Source organism: Pelobates fuscus, chromosome 11 (assembly GCF_036172605.1).
Source record: "Pelobates fuscus isolate aPelFus1 chromosome 11, aPelFus1.pri, whole genome shotgun sequence".
NCBI classification, from domain to species: Eukaryota; Metazoa; Chordata; class Amphibia; order Anura; family Pelobatidae; genus Pelobates; species Pelobates fuscus.
In genome coordinates, this window is record NC_086327.1 from 215,471 (window position 1) to 232,487 (window position 17,017).

Below are 17,017 nucleotides of genomic sequence, written 5' to 3' on the forward strand. Positions count from 1 at the left end.
AGCCGTCCCCTTGCGCTCGTCGGCATGTATTAGCTCGAGAATTACCAGTTATCCAAGTAATGCATGTAGCGATCAAAGGATCCATAATAGAGTTTAACAATCCATTCGTAGTTTCACAGTCAGGTGGGCAGTCCGGTGACCAGGACCCAGACACTGTCTGGGCGGCGGTCGGACGACCGGGACCCACTATGCCTGATGTTGAAGTTAGGAGTCACAGTGTGGAATGGATTAGCAGGATCTGGTGCAGGGTAACTGCACACCCCCTGGTGTTGAGCGCCAGCGTTTGTGCGGCCACATACCAGGAACCTGAGGCAGCTTCAGTAAAAAGAGTACTGGATACCAGAAGCCATCACCAGACTTATCCGCAACTTGGAACAGGATGTGAAATTCACTGTAGCGGCTGTGCGCACTTTTGGTGTTGTCACCCTGCTGCTGCTCATCTGTCTGCGTTGCAGTGTCACTTCGCCCTTCCCTCTCACCGCCTCATGAGACTGTGCGAGCAGCAGGCAATAGTGGAGTTTCAGCTGCAGCACGAACGGGTCAGTGGCTCTGCACCAGACTTCCCTCCAATTGATCAGAGTTAAAGGATTTCAAGTGGACTCATTACAATTACAGGGCCTCTAAAGAGTCCTGTGTTGTTATTTGTCATCACTACCTTCCCGCGTCGGGAGTGGGTAATTTGCGCGCCTGCTGCCTTCCTTGCATGTGGTAGCCGTTTCTCAGGGTCCCTGTACGGAATGGAACCCTGATTCCCCGTTACCCGTGGTCACCATGGTAGGCGCAGAAACTGGCATCGAAAGTTGATATCCGCATGCAAAGTCGCCACCACGGGATGTGCGATTGGCCCGAGGTTTTCTAGAGTCAACAAAGTGCCTGCACAACTATAATGTCAACAGCTACTCTGCGGAACAGAGTTGTCTTTTTTAAATGTCCCAATATTTTGGGGCTACCCCAATTAAAATATATATATATATATAAACAGTGTTGGCTACCTCATCCTCCTACTCCACCGCCACGGTCACCCCCTCCTCAACCTATGGGTCACTTAGTATAAACTAGGTACACATTAGCAGAGGCTTGTTAAGGTCTTTTCTCCATGCATCAGGAGTTGAGCATTTCTCCATGCATCAGGACTGCAAGAAATGCACCGCAGGCTGCAAATGTTTCTTTTTTTTGCATGTCCCAATATTTTGTGGGCTACCACAATTAAAAAAACAAACAAACATTAAAAACAGTGTTGGCTACCTCATCCTCCACCTCCACCGCCACAGTCACCGCCTCCTCAACCTATGGGTCACTTAGTATAAACTAGGTACACATTAGCAGAGGCTTGTGAAGGCCTTTTCTCCATGCATCAGGAGTTGAGCATTTCTCCATGCATCAGGACTGCAAGAAATGCACTGCAGGCCGCAAATGTTTCTTTTTTTATATGTCCCAATATTTTGGGGGCTACACCAATAAAAAAAAAAAAATATATATATATATATATATATATATATATATATATATATAAAACAGTGTTGGCTACCTCCTCCTCCTCCACCGCCGCTTCCACCTACACCGCCACGGTCACTGCCTCCTCAACATATGGGTCACTTAGTATAAACTATGTACACAATAGCAGAGGCTTGTGAAGGCATTTTCTCCATGCGTCAGGAGTTGAACTCAGTTTGAACAATGAAAGAGAATACCCTGCACTCCAACCCTCTCTCAAATGGATAATTCTGTTGATCCTCCTGACAGCCATGCTTTAGATTTTGATTTATGTTCTTCCAAAGCTAAAATCAAAGATTCCATCTAGTGCTATTTTATGGCTCAGCTGTATTTTAAATTTGTATGTATTTTATGTTATTTTAAGTGATTTCCCTCTCCACATTTGTTTGCAGGGCACTTGTCTTACTCTTTATACTTGCTTTTGCAGCTCTCTAGCTCTTTCCAGGAGTTTTTTAGAGGCATTTTTGTGGCCAAAAGTTCGGGTCCCCATTGACTTCAATGGGGTTCGGGTTCAGAGTCAAGTTCGAGCCCGAATCCGGACTTTTTTTCAAAGTGCGGCCGAACCCGCCCGGACCCAAACATCCAGGTGTCCGCTCAACTCTACCGCTGACCCTTACCTTCTCCTCCACTGAGTTTGCAGCCACAGAGACTAAGTCCCGTTCGGCAATGGGACTTAGTCATTTTTTTTCAGTGTGAAATAGACCGACCGCACAGCCCAAATCTATGGAACTGTTTTGGGCAGGAAATTGTGCTTGCAGTCGGTCATAAAGGACTTCCAGCTAACTTTTTAATCCCTGAAAGGAATTAGCTGGATTTTGGACATGTGTGTAATTAAAGTGTGCTGAGTATTAATATGTAACTTTGATGAAGGTTGAATGTATATTTTTAAAGTTACTGTACATGTGTAAAAAGTGTATTTTTCCTGCCTGTGATAATTACTTTAACCCATTGTGTTCAGTAATTATATCACAGGCAGAGGGGAGGATTTGTGTGTAATTGCTGGGAGTGTTTTACTATAATGTACGTATTTTATTGGTTGTTTTACAAAACCCTGTGGGCAGTACTATGTGTGTATAATGGGCATAAAAGCAGAGTGTTTCATTAAAAGCTTGAGTTCTTCTTTACTCTCAATCCGAGTCCTGTCTCTTATTGGGGGAATCGGCTACAAGGGATTGCTATGCTCGTCATACTCTCTTGCTATAATCACTGAGCTCTAGTAAGAGCTGTTCTGTTCCTGTTACGCTCTCTGGGGAAAGAGAGGTTCACCCACTGGAAGCTGGATCCTGGCCTTGGGTCCAGGGTGGGTGGAAACGGCGAGACCCTGGCGCAGCTGCATCGTGGGAAGTGGGCTCTGCAGTGCTGATGGTGTCGGTTGTAGTGCTTGGAGTCCTCAGCGAGCACTAGGAGCATCGATTGGTGGAGATACTCGGTCGGAGTGCCAGCGGTCTGTCACACATACATTTTCACAAACCCCAAAAAGTACCCCAAAATACAACATATTTCGAAAAAAGTCCCCTGATAGCCCCGATCTGTGTGAACAAAATATCCAAAAATCACCCAGTTCAGTTCAGGGGTTCAGGAATTTCCTGGAAGTCTTATTTTTGCCCCACTGAGCACATGGTCCCATGCCCAAAACAGTTTCATACACTCGACGACAAAACACTGCTGGACAATTTAAGATGGCCACCGTCGCATGTTTGAAAGGGGCATTGTGCTAATTCCCAATATGCACAAATAGTGTTTTTAAAAGGCAATACACCCCAGGGGAAATTGTCACAGGGCAAGAAGCTGGCAAGCTGTCGTACATACCGCTATCGCAAGCTGGTGTACATACTGCGGTCACAGTGGTCGCAGCTGTGACTGGGCCCGGGACTCCAGGAGCCCGGCCACCCTGCGACCCGGTATGCACGCCAGTGTGGCCACATTTTGCCAGCCTCTTCTCCTGGGGGGCCCAGGATCTGGCCACCTCAGGGCCCCCCGAGGCTGGCAGTGGCGGGTGGGAGCACGATGGAGCATTCTCCCCTGAGTGCTCTCTGCCTAGCTCCCTTGCGTGCCCCGCACTGATGCCGGAGCCGGAATATGACGTCATTCCGGCTCCAGCATCAGTAAGCGGCGCATGAGGGAGCTGAACAGGAGGATCTCAAGTGCTCCCTCGTGCCACCTACAGGACTGCCCAGCAGCCCCACTGGACCCCAGGGAATCCCCTCAGCACTCCCAAAGGTAGGGAGGCTGGGGGATTAAATAAAATAAAATGTGAGTGTGTATGTATATGTGTGTTTGTGTGTGTCAGTGAGTGTGTTACTGTGTGTGTGTCTGTTAATGAGTGTGTTAGTTTGTGTGTATCAGTGAGTGTGCTACTGTGTGTGTTAGTTTGTGTGTGTCTGTTAGTGTGTCTGCTAGTGAGTGTCAGTAAGTGTGTTAGTGAGTGTTACTGTGTGTGTGTCACTGAGTGTGTTTGTGTTTCTGTTATTGAGTGTGTGTCTGCTAGTGAGTGTCAGTGTGTGTGTGTGTTAGTTTGTGTGTCAGTGAGTGTGTGTGTTACTGTGTGTGTCTGTTACTGAGTGTGCTAGTTTGTGTGTGTCTGTTAGTGAGTGTGTGTTTGTCAGTGAGAGTGTATGTTTTGTAAGTGAGTGTGTATGTTTGTCTGTCACTGAGTGTGTGTCTGTCAGTAAATATGTGTGTCTGTTAGCTAGTGTGTATGCGTCTGTACATGATAGTGGGTGTGTGTAGTTAAAACCCCTTCAGCACTTACCTTTTTCCAGCACCGGGCTCCCTTGGCGCTGGGGATCTCTCCGCCCCGATCCGCCTCTCAGCTCTGAAAGCGCATACGTGGCAAGAGCTGCGCGCACATTCAAACCGCCCATAGGAAAGCATTACTCAATGCTTTCCTATGGACGTCCAGCGGAATCGCGGAAGCGCCTCTAGCGGCTGTCACTAGAGGCTGGATTAACCCTCAGTGAAACATAGCAGTTTCTATGAAACTGCTATGTTTTCAGCTGTAGGGTTAAAACCAGAGGGACCTGGCACCCAGACCGCTTCATTGAGCTGAAGTGATCTGAGTGCCTATAGTGGTCTTTTAAGTGTATGTGTATCTGCATGCACGGGGTGCACACCACGGTCGCAGGGGTCACAGCCCTGCGACCAGGTGCCCGCCGTCATGTGTAGCGGCCCCGGCCCATGCAGAGTAAGCGCCAGGGTGGGGGGCCCACGGATCAATTTTCGCAACGAGGCCCCATGGATCGTGTGTACGCCACTGCTTGACCCTGTTTCTTGTTGTATTAATATGTTAAGTTAGGCCATTCTAAGGCTCAGTAATACGTATTACGGACCCACCTTTTCCTCTTTCCTCTTTCCTGTGTGTTGGGGTACGACTCCTGTGGCACAGTGCTATTTTACCACATATCCTGATGATTGTAAGCTACTTTGGGCCAAACTCAGCTCCTTTGCTCTTACCATATCTCCATCCTGTAAGCCAAGCATGTCAAACTCAAAGGCCAAAAAAAAGACCTAAACCAACACAAACTATCTTTCTCATGCAAACAATATGTAATCCTGGGTACATTTATAATTCATTTAAAAGCTTCACTTCAAGAAGTTACTTACTATCTCATTAGTAATACCACTGTCTGAAGTGTCCTCTATGCTCGCTCCCTCTGTCCCTCTGCAAACTGCAGTCTCAGTCAGGTAGGTAGCCACTGGGAAGTCTGGGTTGCCCCTTAAGGGTAACAGCGGGCCCAGATCCGTTGTCAGGTATTGTTTTGTGCCCTGCCTGTGCCAGATCTTCATGGTTGCCGCCACGAATGGGTTGATTGTGTTTTTTTGCCTGTACGTTGCCCTGGGGATCCATGGCAGGGTGCAGAGATCGCACTAGTAGTATAGTAGTAGTAATAAAAAAGTAGTAATATCCATCAAATATATGTATGTATAATTTTCTATACCAATACCTCTAGGCGCGGTATACACCCTTTTTATTTTTCCAATTTCTATTCACATACAAGGTTTTGGGAATCCTTGTTTTGTACACTGCTGCCTGCTCATAATTTACTATAGCGAGCGCCTATTATCCTCTTGTTTTGTGTCGCACTAGTAGTGTCAGATTCCATCCATATCTCTCTCCTCCCTTCTTCTATATCTATATCTTCTATATCTCTCATCCCCTTCCATCCATATCTCCCTCTCCCCTCTTCCATCCCTGTCTCCCCCCTTCCATCCATGTCTCTTTTACCCCTTTCCATCCATATCTCTCTATCCCTTCTTCTTTCTCTCCCATCCCCCTTCATTGTATATCTCCCTCTCATCTCCCTCTCCCCTCTTCCATCCATATATCCCTCTCCCCTCTTCCATCCATTTTTCCACCCCTTCCATACCCCCCCTTCCATCCAGGTCTCTCCCCAACATCTCTCTCCATGTCTCCACCCCTTTCATATCTTCCCATTCCCTCCATATCTCCTTCCTACCCATTCCATCCATGTCTCTCTCTCCCATCCATGTCTCTCTCCCCCTTTCCCTCCATACCTCTCTCACCCCTTCTTCTATATATCCCATCCCCCTTCCATCCATATTTCCCATCCCCATCCATCAATATCTCCCTCTCCCCTCTTCCATCCCTGTCTCCCCCCTTCCATCCATGTCTCTCTCCCCTTTCCATTCATGTATCTCTCCCCCTTTCCATTCATATCTCTCTATCCCTTCTTCTATATCTCCCATCCCCATCCATCTATATCTCACTCTCCCCTCTTCCATCCATGTCTCCACCCCTTCCATATCTCCCCCTTCCATCCATATCTCCCTCCTACCTGTCAGGATCGGGACAGGGATCCAACACGCAGAGTACAAACAGGTGGTAGGTACGTATACCGGACCTTAGAATGGCCGGACTTAACGTAAGGAGTAAGTAGAGAATGGTCTAAGAACAAGCTGAGGTCGAGGGAACGAGAGGACAGGTAAGCGAGAGACAAGCCGAGTCAAAGGGTAACAGAGGTAAACAGGGTAGTACAAACAAGCCGGGTCAGAACCAAAGAGACAACTAGAATACAAGAGCACTGAGTGACTAGACAGGCTAGAACCACGACAGGGCAATGAGCAGATGCCGAAAGCCTTACTTTATACCTTGATTCTAGAGGGTAATCACGCCCCCGACGAGTCCTGATTGGTGCTCGGGACTTGACTGACAGGTCGACCCGGGTTGGCGTCATGACGTCGACTACTGAGCGTCGCGTCATATAAGGAAGTGGATCCCTCGCGGTCGGCTTGTAAATGGCCGAGAGGACCGCGAGGAACGGAAGAAACAACCCCTCTGGGAGGATAAACGTCTAAGTCTCTCACCTCCTCTGAGGTAGAGACTACAGGTACCCTGACACTACCCATTTCATCCATATCTCCTGTGACAGACCCATCCGTCTGGACTAAACCTATTGGGTTCGTCTGATTTGCCCCGTGCTTATGGTCCCTGAGAGATCATGCGAAGGGTTGTGACTTTGTACAAATGACATTGCAAATACAGTGGAAAACTAACGAAGCGTTAAAACTACCAAAGTCCTCGAGGTGGCCGACATCGGACAAAGGACCACGTGGCGGCGGCCATTTTATCTTCGAACCCGCCGACCCGTAATCTCGACGATACTTCGACAGTTCAACAAAAGTCGAAGTACCGACCCACTTCGAACGGGACTTAGCCATTTTTAGGCCAGCCAGTGACCGACCGCAGGTACCTTTTCTTATGGCACTTTCTGTTTGTCCCCCGGGTTTGCTGTGACTGGGGCTGCTGCAGCACCGTTTTGGCGTAGCAGGCTGGCCTCCACAGCGGCTTGAACCTGGGTGATGATCTCCGCGGAGGGGTTGGGGCCATAATGGGCCAGCCTAATTCTTACCGCCCGGTCAAATCTTGCCTCCTCGGGGGTTCTGTCGTCTAGGCTGGGTCCATTGGTTCCCTCTGCCGCTGGTACTCCATCCATTTCCAGCAATAAAGCAATAATGTCCCTCTTCTTGAGGTTACTGGCCTGTCCACCCCTTTGTTCCAATAAGTCTTTTAGGGTGGCTCTTCTCAGGTTTTGGTATTGTAGTTCCATTTATTCCTGGTCGTAGCGGTCTCTTTGTGCGTTGAGGATCATCCCGTCGCTTGCCACCAGTTGTCTGGCTGGCCTAAAAATGGCTAAGTCCCGTTCGAAGTGGGTCGGTACTTCGACTTTTGTTGAACTGTTGAAGTATCGTCGAGATTACGGGTCGGCGGGTTCGAAGATAAAATGGCCGCCGCCACGTGGTCCTTTGTCCGATGTCGGCCACCTCGAGGACTTTGGTAGTTTTAACGCTTCGTTAGTTTTCCACTGTATTTGCAATGTCATTTGTACAAAGTCACAACCCTTCGCATGATCTCTCAGGGACCATAAGCACGGGGCAAATCAGACGAACCCAATAGGTTTAGTCCAGACGGATGGGTCTGTCACATCTCCCTCCTACCCATTCCATCCATGTCTCTCTATCCTCAAGGGAATGCCACATATAAGGGAGGAGAGTCCCATAGTCCCCAGTAAGTCCCCTCCAGCCCCAGACTCATTTTTTGAGCACTTGACTCTATTTTACCAGACAGACATTTAGACAGAAATTTATCTTTGGCCATTAAAAAATTATTTCACTGTTCTCTATTCAGATTTATGGAAACCACGATTAACTTATTACATTTCAAAGTCCTCTGTTTTATGATTAGGTGTTGTTTTTCTTGTTTCCAGGAAATAAAGAAGTAGCACACGTGTTTCTTAGATTGTGTGAAAACCGCTCACTATGTAACCAGTTTGGAAGTATTGGCTTTTCCTCTGGCAGAATCAAGAGCCGTACCACCTGCTGTTTCAGTGACAACTGCACCCCTCCCATGCCCACCTGTAAGTAACGCAGAATCTGCACATTGGGATCATTTGCTGACAGTTACCAGACAGATAGTTATGTTGTGTCCATTTAGAAAACACATGTATATTAATTCCCTCTCTGGGAAAGACTATTTTAATTCTGCATAATGGATATCATATTCTCCCTTAAAGAGACACTGTAGGCATTATAACCATTTCATCTCCTTGAAGTGGTTATAGTACCTGTATAGTACCTTATTCTTAATACTGAAAAAGGTACCCTGATCACCCACAGCCCAGCCTCCACTGGAGGCGTGGCTAAGGCAGAGATTACACACTTCCTTCAAGCCATACCAATTCTTGCCAGCAGTGGGTGCTGTGACAGGCTGAATGCATTAGGAAGAGGAGCACAAAGAGTATGGTCGGCGGACTCAAAACACTAGAGATGAAGCAGTTACAGTGCCTACAGCATCTGTTTAAACTTGTTAGGCCCTACTATTTCTATAAAGGGTAAACTACTAATTTAAAAAAATCACATTTAGTTTATGTTTAAGGAGTACCTTAACATCAACCTGAACACATAATTGTGGTTATTCAGCAGTTCCAAGCTGACTATGCATTCAATTTTTGTAATAAAAGGATCCTGCTTCCGTGTAGCAACATAAAATAGATTTCTATGTATAATGCATAAATTAAATCAAATTTAAATTTTCCATTTTGTTTATGTATTCTTTTGATTTGTAACCATCAACACAAAGTTCCAGTTGAAGTAACTCGAAAAAATGGGTTAACCTGCCAAACCTGCATATCTATGGCAACAAACTCGTGCATTCCTACAACGACCATGGCGTGTTCCGGGGATGAGACCAGATGTATCACACAAGCTATCACAAGCATGTCGGGTACGTTGTGTTACGTGTTCATACCCCCATCGTGAAATGTAACTGCGGGTTAGTCTGCATCTGGGATAATCGCCATCTTTCCTTCTCTTTTATCACTCATTATGATCTCTCCTGTTTCTAATAAAATATGCATTTGTTATCTATTTGTTCACTCTTTATATGACAAGTTTCACCTTTCTTTTGAGGTTCCTGTTTCTAAGGGGTTTATTATCCACTAAACTCAGGATAATAGCAAATTATAATTGATACAAAATTTTGGCAACAATGGTTGAATTGGGAAAAGTCCTCAGCTCGGTCATAGTCACAGCTTAGACATGTTTTGCGTCAAGTTTGGAATTTGAATTTCAGTTCACCACAATTCAGTATTCAGTAAATAAATCCAGATATTTTCCCTACCCCTTTTTTATTTGATTATTTCTTTTCAGCCAGCGCTTTTTGTTACCCTATGTTACCCCATTATCCATTTCCTTTGTTTACTAGGGTAACCGTTTCTTTCACCGATTCTGTTTTGAAACCTTTTTTTGAAATGTTATTTCTCTATTCTGACATCTTCTCAGGATGACCCAATGTTTCCATTCTGAGATAGTTTATTGTAAACTTGTAACCAAACATGATGCATCTTTCCTGATTTTAATCTCTAGGAACCATTTCTTCAACAATGGCTTTACGAGGTTGCTCCACAAAGGAGATATGTGAAGGAATTCAAGAAGTAGATGTGGAAAATTTTAAATATTCTGCACAAGTTACATGTAGTGATGGAAATGACAAACTACAGCTCAGCCGTTTCATTTTCTTTCTGTCTGTGCTTTTAATGCTAAGATATTGGTAAGATATTGGTAACTGTTAACAAGTAATCAGGAGTCCTGTCCACGTAAACTATCAGGGTTATTCAATAACATGGGAATTGCTGGAAATTTCAAATTAATTCAAATTTAGGTCAACACAGTGTTGTGTTACTGTTACTCTGTGCTGTGTGTTACTCTGTGCTGTGTGTTACTGTTACTCAGTGATGTGTTACTGTTACTCAGTGATGTGTTACTGTTACTCAGTGCTGTGTGTTACTGTTACTCAGTGATGTGTTACTGTTACTCAGTGCTGTGTGTTACTGTTACTCTGTGCTGTGTTACTGTTACTCTGTGCTGTGTGTTACTGTTACTCAGTGGTGTGTGTTACTGTTACTCTGTGCTGTGTTACTGTTACTCTGTGCTGTGTGTTACTGTTACTCAGTGATGTGTTACTGTTACTCAGTGATGTGTTACTTTTACTCTTTGCTGTGTGTTACTGTTACTCTGTGCTGTGTTACTGTTACTCTGTGCTATGTGTTACTGTTACCCAGTGTTGTGTTACTGTTACTCAGTGATGTGTTACTGTTACTCAGTTTTGTGTTACTGTTACTCTGTGCTGTGTGTTACTGTTACTCAGTGTTGTGTTACTGTTACTCTGTGCTGTGCGTTACTGTTACTCTGTGCTGTGTTACTGTTACTCTGTGCTGTGTTACTGTTACTCAGTGATGTGTACCTTTTTATAGGATAGTAAATAATTAGGGTTAGTTAATCTTTAAAATTAGTGAATCATTACGGTTAGTACAACATGCAGGTTATACTGTATTTGTTTTACTGTCAATGAATAATGTTGCAGACTCACTCATTACTTTAAATTATGTTTTGTTTCCATATTTTGAATTCAATATTTAGCAAACTCTATCATAAAATAATAATGATTAAATCATATTATCATAGTTAATGTTTAGAGATTTCCATTGTATATTTTATCTATTCCTGTCCATCAAATGTTAATGTTATCTGAAGATCCTGGTTGTTTATGAGATGATACGTTCTAATTTCAGAGACTAATTATATTGATTTTTTTTTGTTTTTACACTCTATGTGTAAAATATTTTCCGGAATAAACGTCTGCTGCGTTTTAATTAAACTAGTTTTGGACACAGAATGATGCATCAAATCGAAACTCTCATAATAAACTTATAAAGAACACTCACTGTGTTATAAAGTATTTTTATTAACATTTTACTATCTCTTTAAGTGCTTGTCTCTGTAACATTAAACATAAGCCCCCTTTAAGTCCCCCTCCCTTATACAGTTATGGGTGCATTATTTATACACTATCGGCTAGGATATCTTCCCAGAGCAGATTTACCCCTAGACTGGTCAACACATAGTCTGTTATTGGGCTAGCCAGGATACAGCTTACCATGAACGTTCTTTATATATTTACTTTTACCTTTTCCGCTCTCACAGCCACAGGTTAGTGATTAAATCCTTTCTTCTTTTCATTAACAGATAGAAAGTGTCCTTACGAACAGTGCACTAACCATATTCCCAGAATCCTAAATTACTGCAAGAATCGTTAATAACTACCAGAATCATTAATAACTACCAGAATTGTTAATTACTCCCAGAATCATTAATTACTGCCAGAATCTTTAATTACTGCCAGATTCATTAATAACTACCAGAATTGTTAATTACTCCCAGAATCCTTAATTACTGCCAGATTCATTAATCACTACCAGAATTGACAATTACTGCCAGAATCATTAATTAGTGTCATAAACTTTAATTACTGCCAGAATCTTTAATTACTGCCAGATTGTTTAATAACTACCAGAATTGTTAATTACTGTCAGAATTGTTAATAACTACCAGAATCCTTAATTAAGAGCAGGGCTGTTCTAAATGTGTGTGTGGCCAGGGGCGGGGCTGTTCTAAATGTGTGTGGGGGGGTGTGGCCAGGGGTGGGGCTGTTCTAAATGTGTGTGTGGGGGTGTGGCCAGGGGTGGGGCTGTTCTAAATGTGTGTGTGGGTGTGTGGCCAGGGGTGGGGCTGTTCTAAACGTGTGTGGGGGTATGGCCAGGGGCACTGTTCTAAATGTGTGCGTGTGTGGCCAGGGGTGGGGCTGTTCTAAATGTGTGTGGGGGGGTGTGGCCAGGGGTGGGGCTGTTCTAAATGTGTGTGTGGGGGTGTGGCCAGGGGTGGGGCTGTTCTAAATGTGTGTGTGGGGGTGTGGCCAGGGGTGGGGCTGTTCTAAATGTGTGTGTGGGTGTGTGGCCAGGGGTGGGGCTGTTCTAAACGTGTGTGGGGGTATGGCCAGGGGCACTGTTCTAAATGTGTGCGTGTGTGGCCAGGGGTGGGGCTGTTCTAAATGTGTGTGGGGGGGTGTGGCCAGGGGTGGGGCTGTTCTAAATGTGTGTGTGGGGGTGTGGCCAGGGATGGGGCTGTTCTAAATGTGTGTGTGGGGGTGTGGCCAGGGGCGGGGCTGTTTTAAATCTGTGTGTGGGGGGGTGTGGCCATGGGTGGGGCTGTTCTAAATGTGTGGTTGTGTGACCAGGGGCGGGGCTGTTCTAAATGTGTATGTGGGGGTGTGGCCAGGGGCGGGGCTTTTCTAAATGTGTGTGGGGGTGTGATCAGGGGCGGGGCTGTTTTAAATCTGTGTGTGTGGGGGTGTGGCCATGGGTGGGGCTGTTCTAAATGTGTGGTTGTGTGGCCAGGGGCGGGGCTGTTCTAAATGTGTGTGTGGGGGTGTGGCCAGGGGCGGGGCTTTTCTAAATGTGTGTGGGGGTGTGATCAGGGGCGGGGCTGTTTTAAATCTGTGTGTGTGGGGGTGTGGCCAGGGGTGGGGCTGTTCTAAATGTGTGTGGGGGTGTGATCAGGGGCGGGGCTGTTTTAAATCTGTGTGAGTGGGGGTGTGGCCAGGGGCGGGGCTGTTCTAAATGTGTGGTAGTGTGGCCAGGGGCGGGGCTGTTCTAAATGTGGGTGTGTGGCAAGGGGCGGGACTGTTCTAAATGTGTCTGTGGGGGAGTGACCAGGGGCAGGGCTGTTCTAAATGGTTGTGTGTGGGGGTGTGGCCAGGGGCTCTGTTCTAAATGTGTGTGGGGTGTGTGGCCAGGGCTCTTTTAAATGTGTGTGTGGAAATGTGGTCAGGTGCACTGTTCTAAATGTGTGTGCAAAGACAGAATATTACTTGCAAAGACAGAATATTCAAGGATATAATCTTTCAATGTAGGGTAATAACTGCTTGATTCAAGGATAAATCTGACTGCCATTGTGGGGTCAAGAAGGAATTTTTTGTCCTAGCTTATTGCAAAATTGTGCTTCAAACTGGGTTTTTTTTTTATTTATTTATTTTTTTTTTATTTTGTTTTTGCCTTTTGGATCAACAGCAAAAAACAGGTGTGAGGAAGGCTGAACTTGATGGACGCAAGTCTCTTTTCAGCTATCTAACTATGTAACTATGTAACTATGTGTGTGGGGGTGTGACCAAGGGCGGGGCTGTTCTAAATGTGTGTGTGGGGGTGTGGCCAGGGGTGGGGCTGTTCTAAATGTGTGTGTGGAGGTGTGACCAGGGGCAGGCCTGTTCTAAATGTGTCTGTGGGGGTGTGGCCAGGGGCGGGGCTGTTATAAATGTGTGTGTGGGGGTGTGACCAGGGGACAGTTCTAAATGTGTGTGTGGGGGGTGTGTCCAGGGGCGCTGTTCTAAATGTGTGTGGGGGTGCGTCCAGGGGCGCTGTTCTAAATGTGTGTGGGGGTGTGTCCAGGGGCGCTGTTCTAAATGTGTGTGGGGGTGTGGCCAGGAGCGCTGTTCTAAATGTGTGTGGGGGGTGTGGCCAGGGGCAGGGATGTTCTAAATTTGTGTGTGGGGGGTGTGGCCAGGGGCGCTGTTCTAAATGTGTGTGTGCGGGTGTGGCCAAGGGCGGGGCTGTTCTAAATGTGTCTGTGGGGGAGTGACCAGGGGCAGGGCTGTTCTAAATGGTTGTGTGTGGGGGTGTGGCCAGGGGCTCTGTTCTAAATGTGTGTGTGCGGGTGTGGCCAAGGGCGGGGCTGTTCTAAATGTGTGTGGGGTGTGTGGCCAGGGCTCTTTTAAATGTGTGTGTGGAAGTGTGGTCAGGTGCACTGTTCTAAATGTGTGTGTGGGGGTGTGACCAAGGGCGGGGCTGTTCTAAATATGTGTGTGGGGGTGTGGCCAGGGGTGGGGCTGTTCTAAATGTGTGTGTGGAGGTGTGACCAGGGGCAGGCCTGTTCTAAATGTGTCTGTGGGGGTGTGGCCAGGGGCGGGGCTGTTCTAAATGTGTGTGTGGGGGTGTGACCATGGGACAGTTCTAAATGTGTGTGTGGAGGTGTGTCCAGGGGCGCTGTTCTAAATGTGTGTGGGGGTGTGTCCAGGGGCGCTGTTCTAAATGTGTGTGGGGGTGTGTCCAGGGGCGCTGTTCTAAATCTGTGTGGGGGTGTGGCCAGGAGCGCTGTTCTAAATGTGTGTGGGGGGTGTGGCCAGGGGCAGGGCTGTTCTAAATTTGTGTGTGGGGGTGTGGCCAGGGGCGCTGTTCTAAATGTGCCTGTGGGGGTTTGACCAGGGGCGGGGCTGTTCTAAATGTGTGTGTGGGGGTGAGGCCAGGGCGGGGCTGTTCTAAATGTGTGGGTGTGTGGCCAGGGGCGGGGCTGTTCTAAATGTGTCTGTGGGGGTGTGGCCAGGGGCAGGCCTGTTCTAAATGTGTGTGTGGGGGTGTGGCCAGGGGCTCTGTTCTAAATGTGTGTGTGCAGGTGTGGCCAAGGGCGGGGCTGTTCTAAATGTGTGTGTCAGGGTGTAGTCAGGGGCGGGGCTGTTATAAATGTGTTTGGGGGGGTTGGCCAGGGGCGGGGATGTTTTAAATGTGTGTGTGGAGGTGTGGTCAGGTGCACTGTTCTAAATGTGTGTGTGGAGGTGTGGTAAGGTGCACTGTTCTAAATGTGTGTGTGGGTGTGTGGCCAGGGGCAGGGCTGTTCTAAATGTGTGTGTGGGGGGTGTGGCCAGGGGTGGGGAGGTTCTAAATGTGTGTGGGGGTAAGGCCAGGGGCGCTGTTCTAAATGTGTGTGTGGGTGTGTGGCCAGGGGCAGGGCTGTTCTAAATGTGTGTGTGGGGGTGTGACCAGGGGCTGGGCTGTTCTAAATGTGTGTGTGGGGGTGTGGCCAGGGGCGGGGCTGTGCTAAATGAGTGTGTGGGGGTGTGACCAGGGGCAGGCCTGTTCTAAATGTGTGTGTGGGTGTGTTGCCAGGAGCGGGCCTGTTCTAAATGTGTGTGTGGGGGTGTGACCAGGGGCAGGCCTGTTCTAAATGTGTCTGTGGGGGTGTGACCAGGGGCAGGCCTGTTCTAAATGTGTGTGTGGGGATGAGGCCAGGGGATGCAGTTCTAAATGTGTGTGGCCAGGGGCAGGGCTGTTCTAAATGTGTGTGTGGGGGTGTGACCAGGGGCTGGGCTGTTCTAAATGTGTGTGTGGGGGTGTGGCCAGGGGCGGGGCTGTGCTAAATGAGTGTGTGGGGGTGTGACCAGGGGCAGGCCTGTTCTAAATGTGTGTGTGGGGGTGTGACCAGGGGCAGGCCTGTTCTAAATGTGTCTGTGGGGGTGTGACCAGGGGCAGGCCTGTTCTAAATGTGTGTGTGGGGGTGTGGCCAGGGGTGGGGCTGTTCTAAATGTGGGTGGGGGTGTGTGACCAAGGGCGGGGCTGTTTTAAATGTGTGTGTGGGGGTGTGGCCAGGGGCAGGCCTGTTCTAAATGTGTATGTGGGGGTGTGGCCAGGAGCGGGGCTTTTCTAAATGTGTGTGTGGGGTGTGTGACCAGGGGCGCAGTTCTAAATGTGTGTGTGGGGGGTGTGGCCAGGGGCGCAGTTCTAAATGTGTGTGGGGGGGTGTGGCCAGGGGCAGGGCTGTTCTAAATGTGTGTGTGGGGGTGTGACCAGGGGCGCTGTTCTAAATGTGTGTGTGGGGGTGTGGCCAGGGGCGCTGTTCTAAATGTGTCTGCGCGGATGTGACCAGGGGCAGGCCTGTGGATTTCTGTTATACACTCAGACACATTACTGAGGGTATTATTGCGGTGAAGCTCTGTTATACACTCAGACACATTACTGGGAGTATTATTGCTGTGGAGCTCTGTTATACACTCAGACACATTACCGTCCTCCTGCCTTTCCTGATATTCCTTTAACATGTTTATGTGAAAGGTCTTCCTTACTCTCTTATCGACACTACTGGCAATTACATATGTGGTGTCGCATATCTGCGCTACAACTTTGTAAGGGCCCTGCCATGATGCCTGGAGCTTATTCTCTTTGATGGGTTTTAGCACCATGACTTTTTATCCCACCACTGCTACCAATGTAGCGGCCACCCTGGGTATCAAGGAGTATACGCCGTTAGGGACTTCCTTTTCCCTTGGAAGGAGCAGTGCTGCAGTGTTCTCCAGATGTCATCTCAGCCAACCAGGTATCCAAATAGATAGTAGAGCTCTTACAAGAGCTAGTGATTAGTTGTGAAGCAGGTTCCCTACAAACACGAGACAAGGCTACATGTTGAGGGTTAAGCAGAACTGATTTTTAATGGAGGCACACTGGCCTTTTATGCAAGTTTCCCAACAAGGGTGACACCCAGGTGGACCTTGTTGGGCACAGGGACACAAAGTGAATAAACCAATAAAAACAGAGTCATACAGTGAGACACTCCCATACATAGTTACATAGTTATATAGTTATATAGTTACATAGCTGAAAAGAGACTTCCTCACATTTGTTTTTTTGCTGTTGATCCAAAAGAAGGCAAAAAAAACCCAGTTTGAAGCACAATTTTGCAACAAGCTAGGAAAACAATTCCTTCTTGACCCCAGAATGGCAGTCAGATTTATCCTTGGATCAAGCCGTTATTACCCTACATTGAAAGATTATATCCTTGAATATTCTGTTTTTGCAAGTATGCATCTAGTAGCTGTTTGAACATCTGTATGGACTCTGATAAAACCACT

General features: G+C 47.2%; 2 protein-coding genes across 2 annotated transcripts in view; both read left to right on the plus strand.

Moving 5' to 3' along the window:
• LOC134577352 (phospholipase A2 inhibitor and Ly6/PLAUR domain-containing protein-like) overlaps positions 1-10,210 on the plus strand; it is a 40,978-nt gene extending 30,768 nt beyond the window's left edge. The window contains exons 3-5 of the mRNA XM_063436057.1: positions 8,220-8,369; positions 9,092-9,235; positions 9,877-10,210. Of these exons, the coding sequence (XP_063292127.1) occupies positions 8,220-8,369; positions 9,092-9,235; positions 9,877-10,064 (482 nt within the window). The 3' untranslated portion in view covers positions 10,065-10,210. The remainder of the gene's footprint in view (positions 1-8,219; positions 8,370-9,091; positions 9,236-9,876) is intronic.
• A 1,172-nt stretch (positions 10,211-11,382) lies between these two features.
• LOC134577640 (phospholipase A2 inhibitor and Ly6/PLAUR domain-containing protein-like) overlaps positions 11,383-17,017 on the plus strand; it is an 85,105-nt gene continuing 79,470 nt past the window's right edge. Inside the window, exon 1 of the mRNA XM_063436500.1 lies at positions 11,383-11,499. Coding sequence (XP_063292570.1) covers positions 11,448-11,499 — 52 coding nt within the window. The 5' untranslated portion in view covers positions 11,383-11,447. The remainder of the gene's footprint in view (positions 11,500-17,017) is intronic.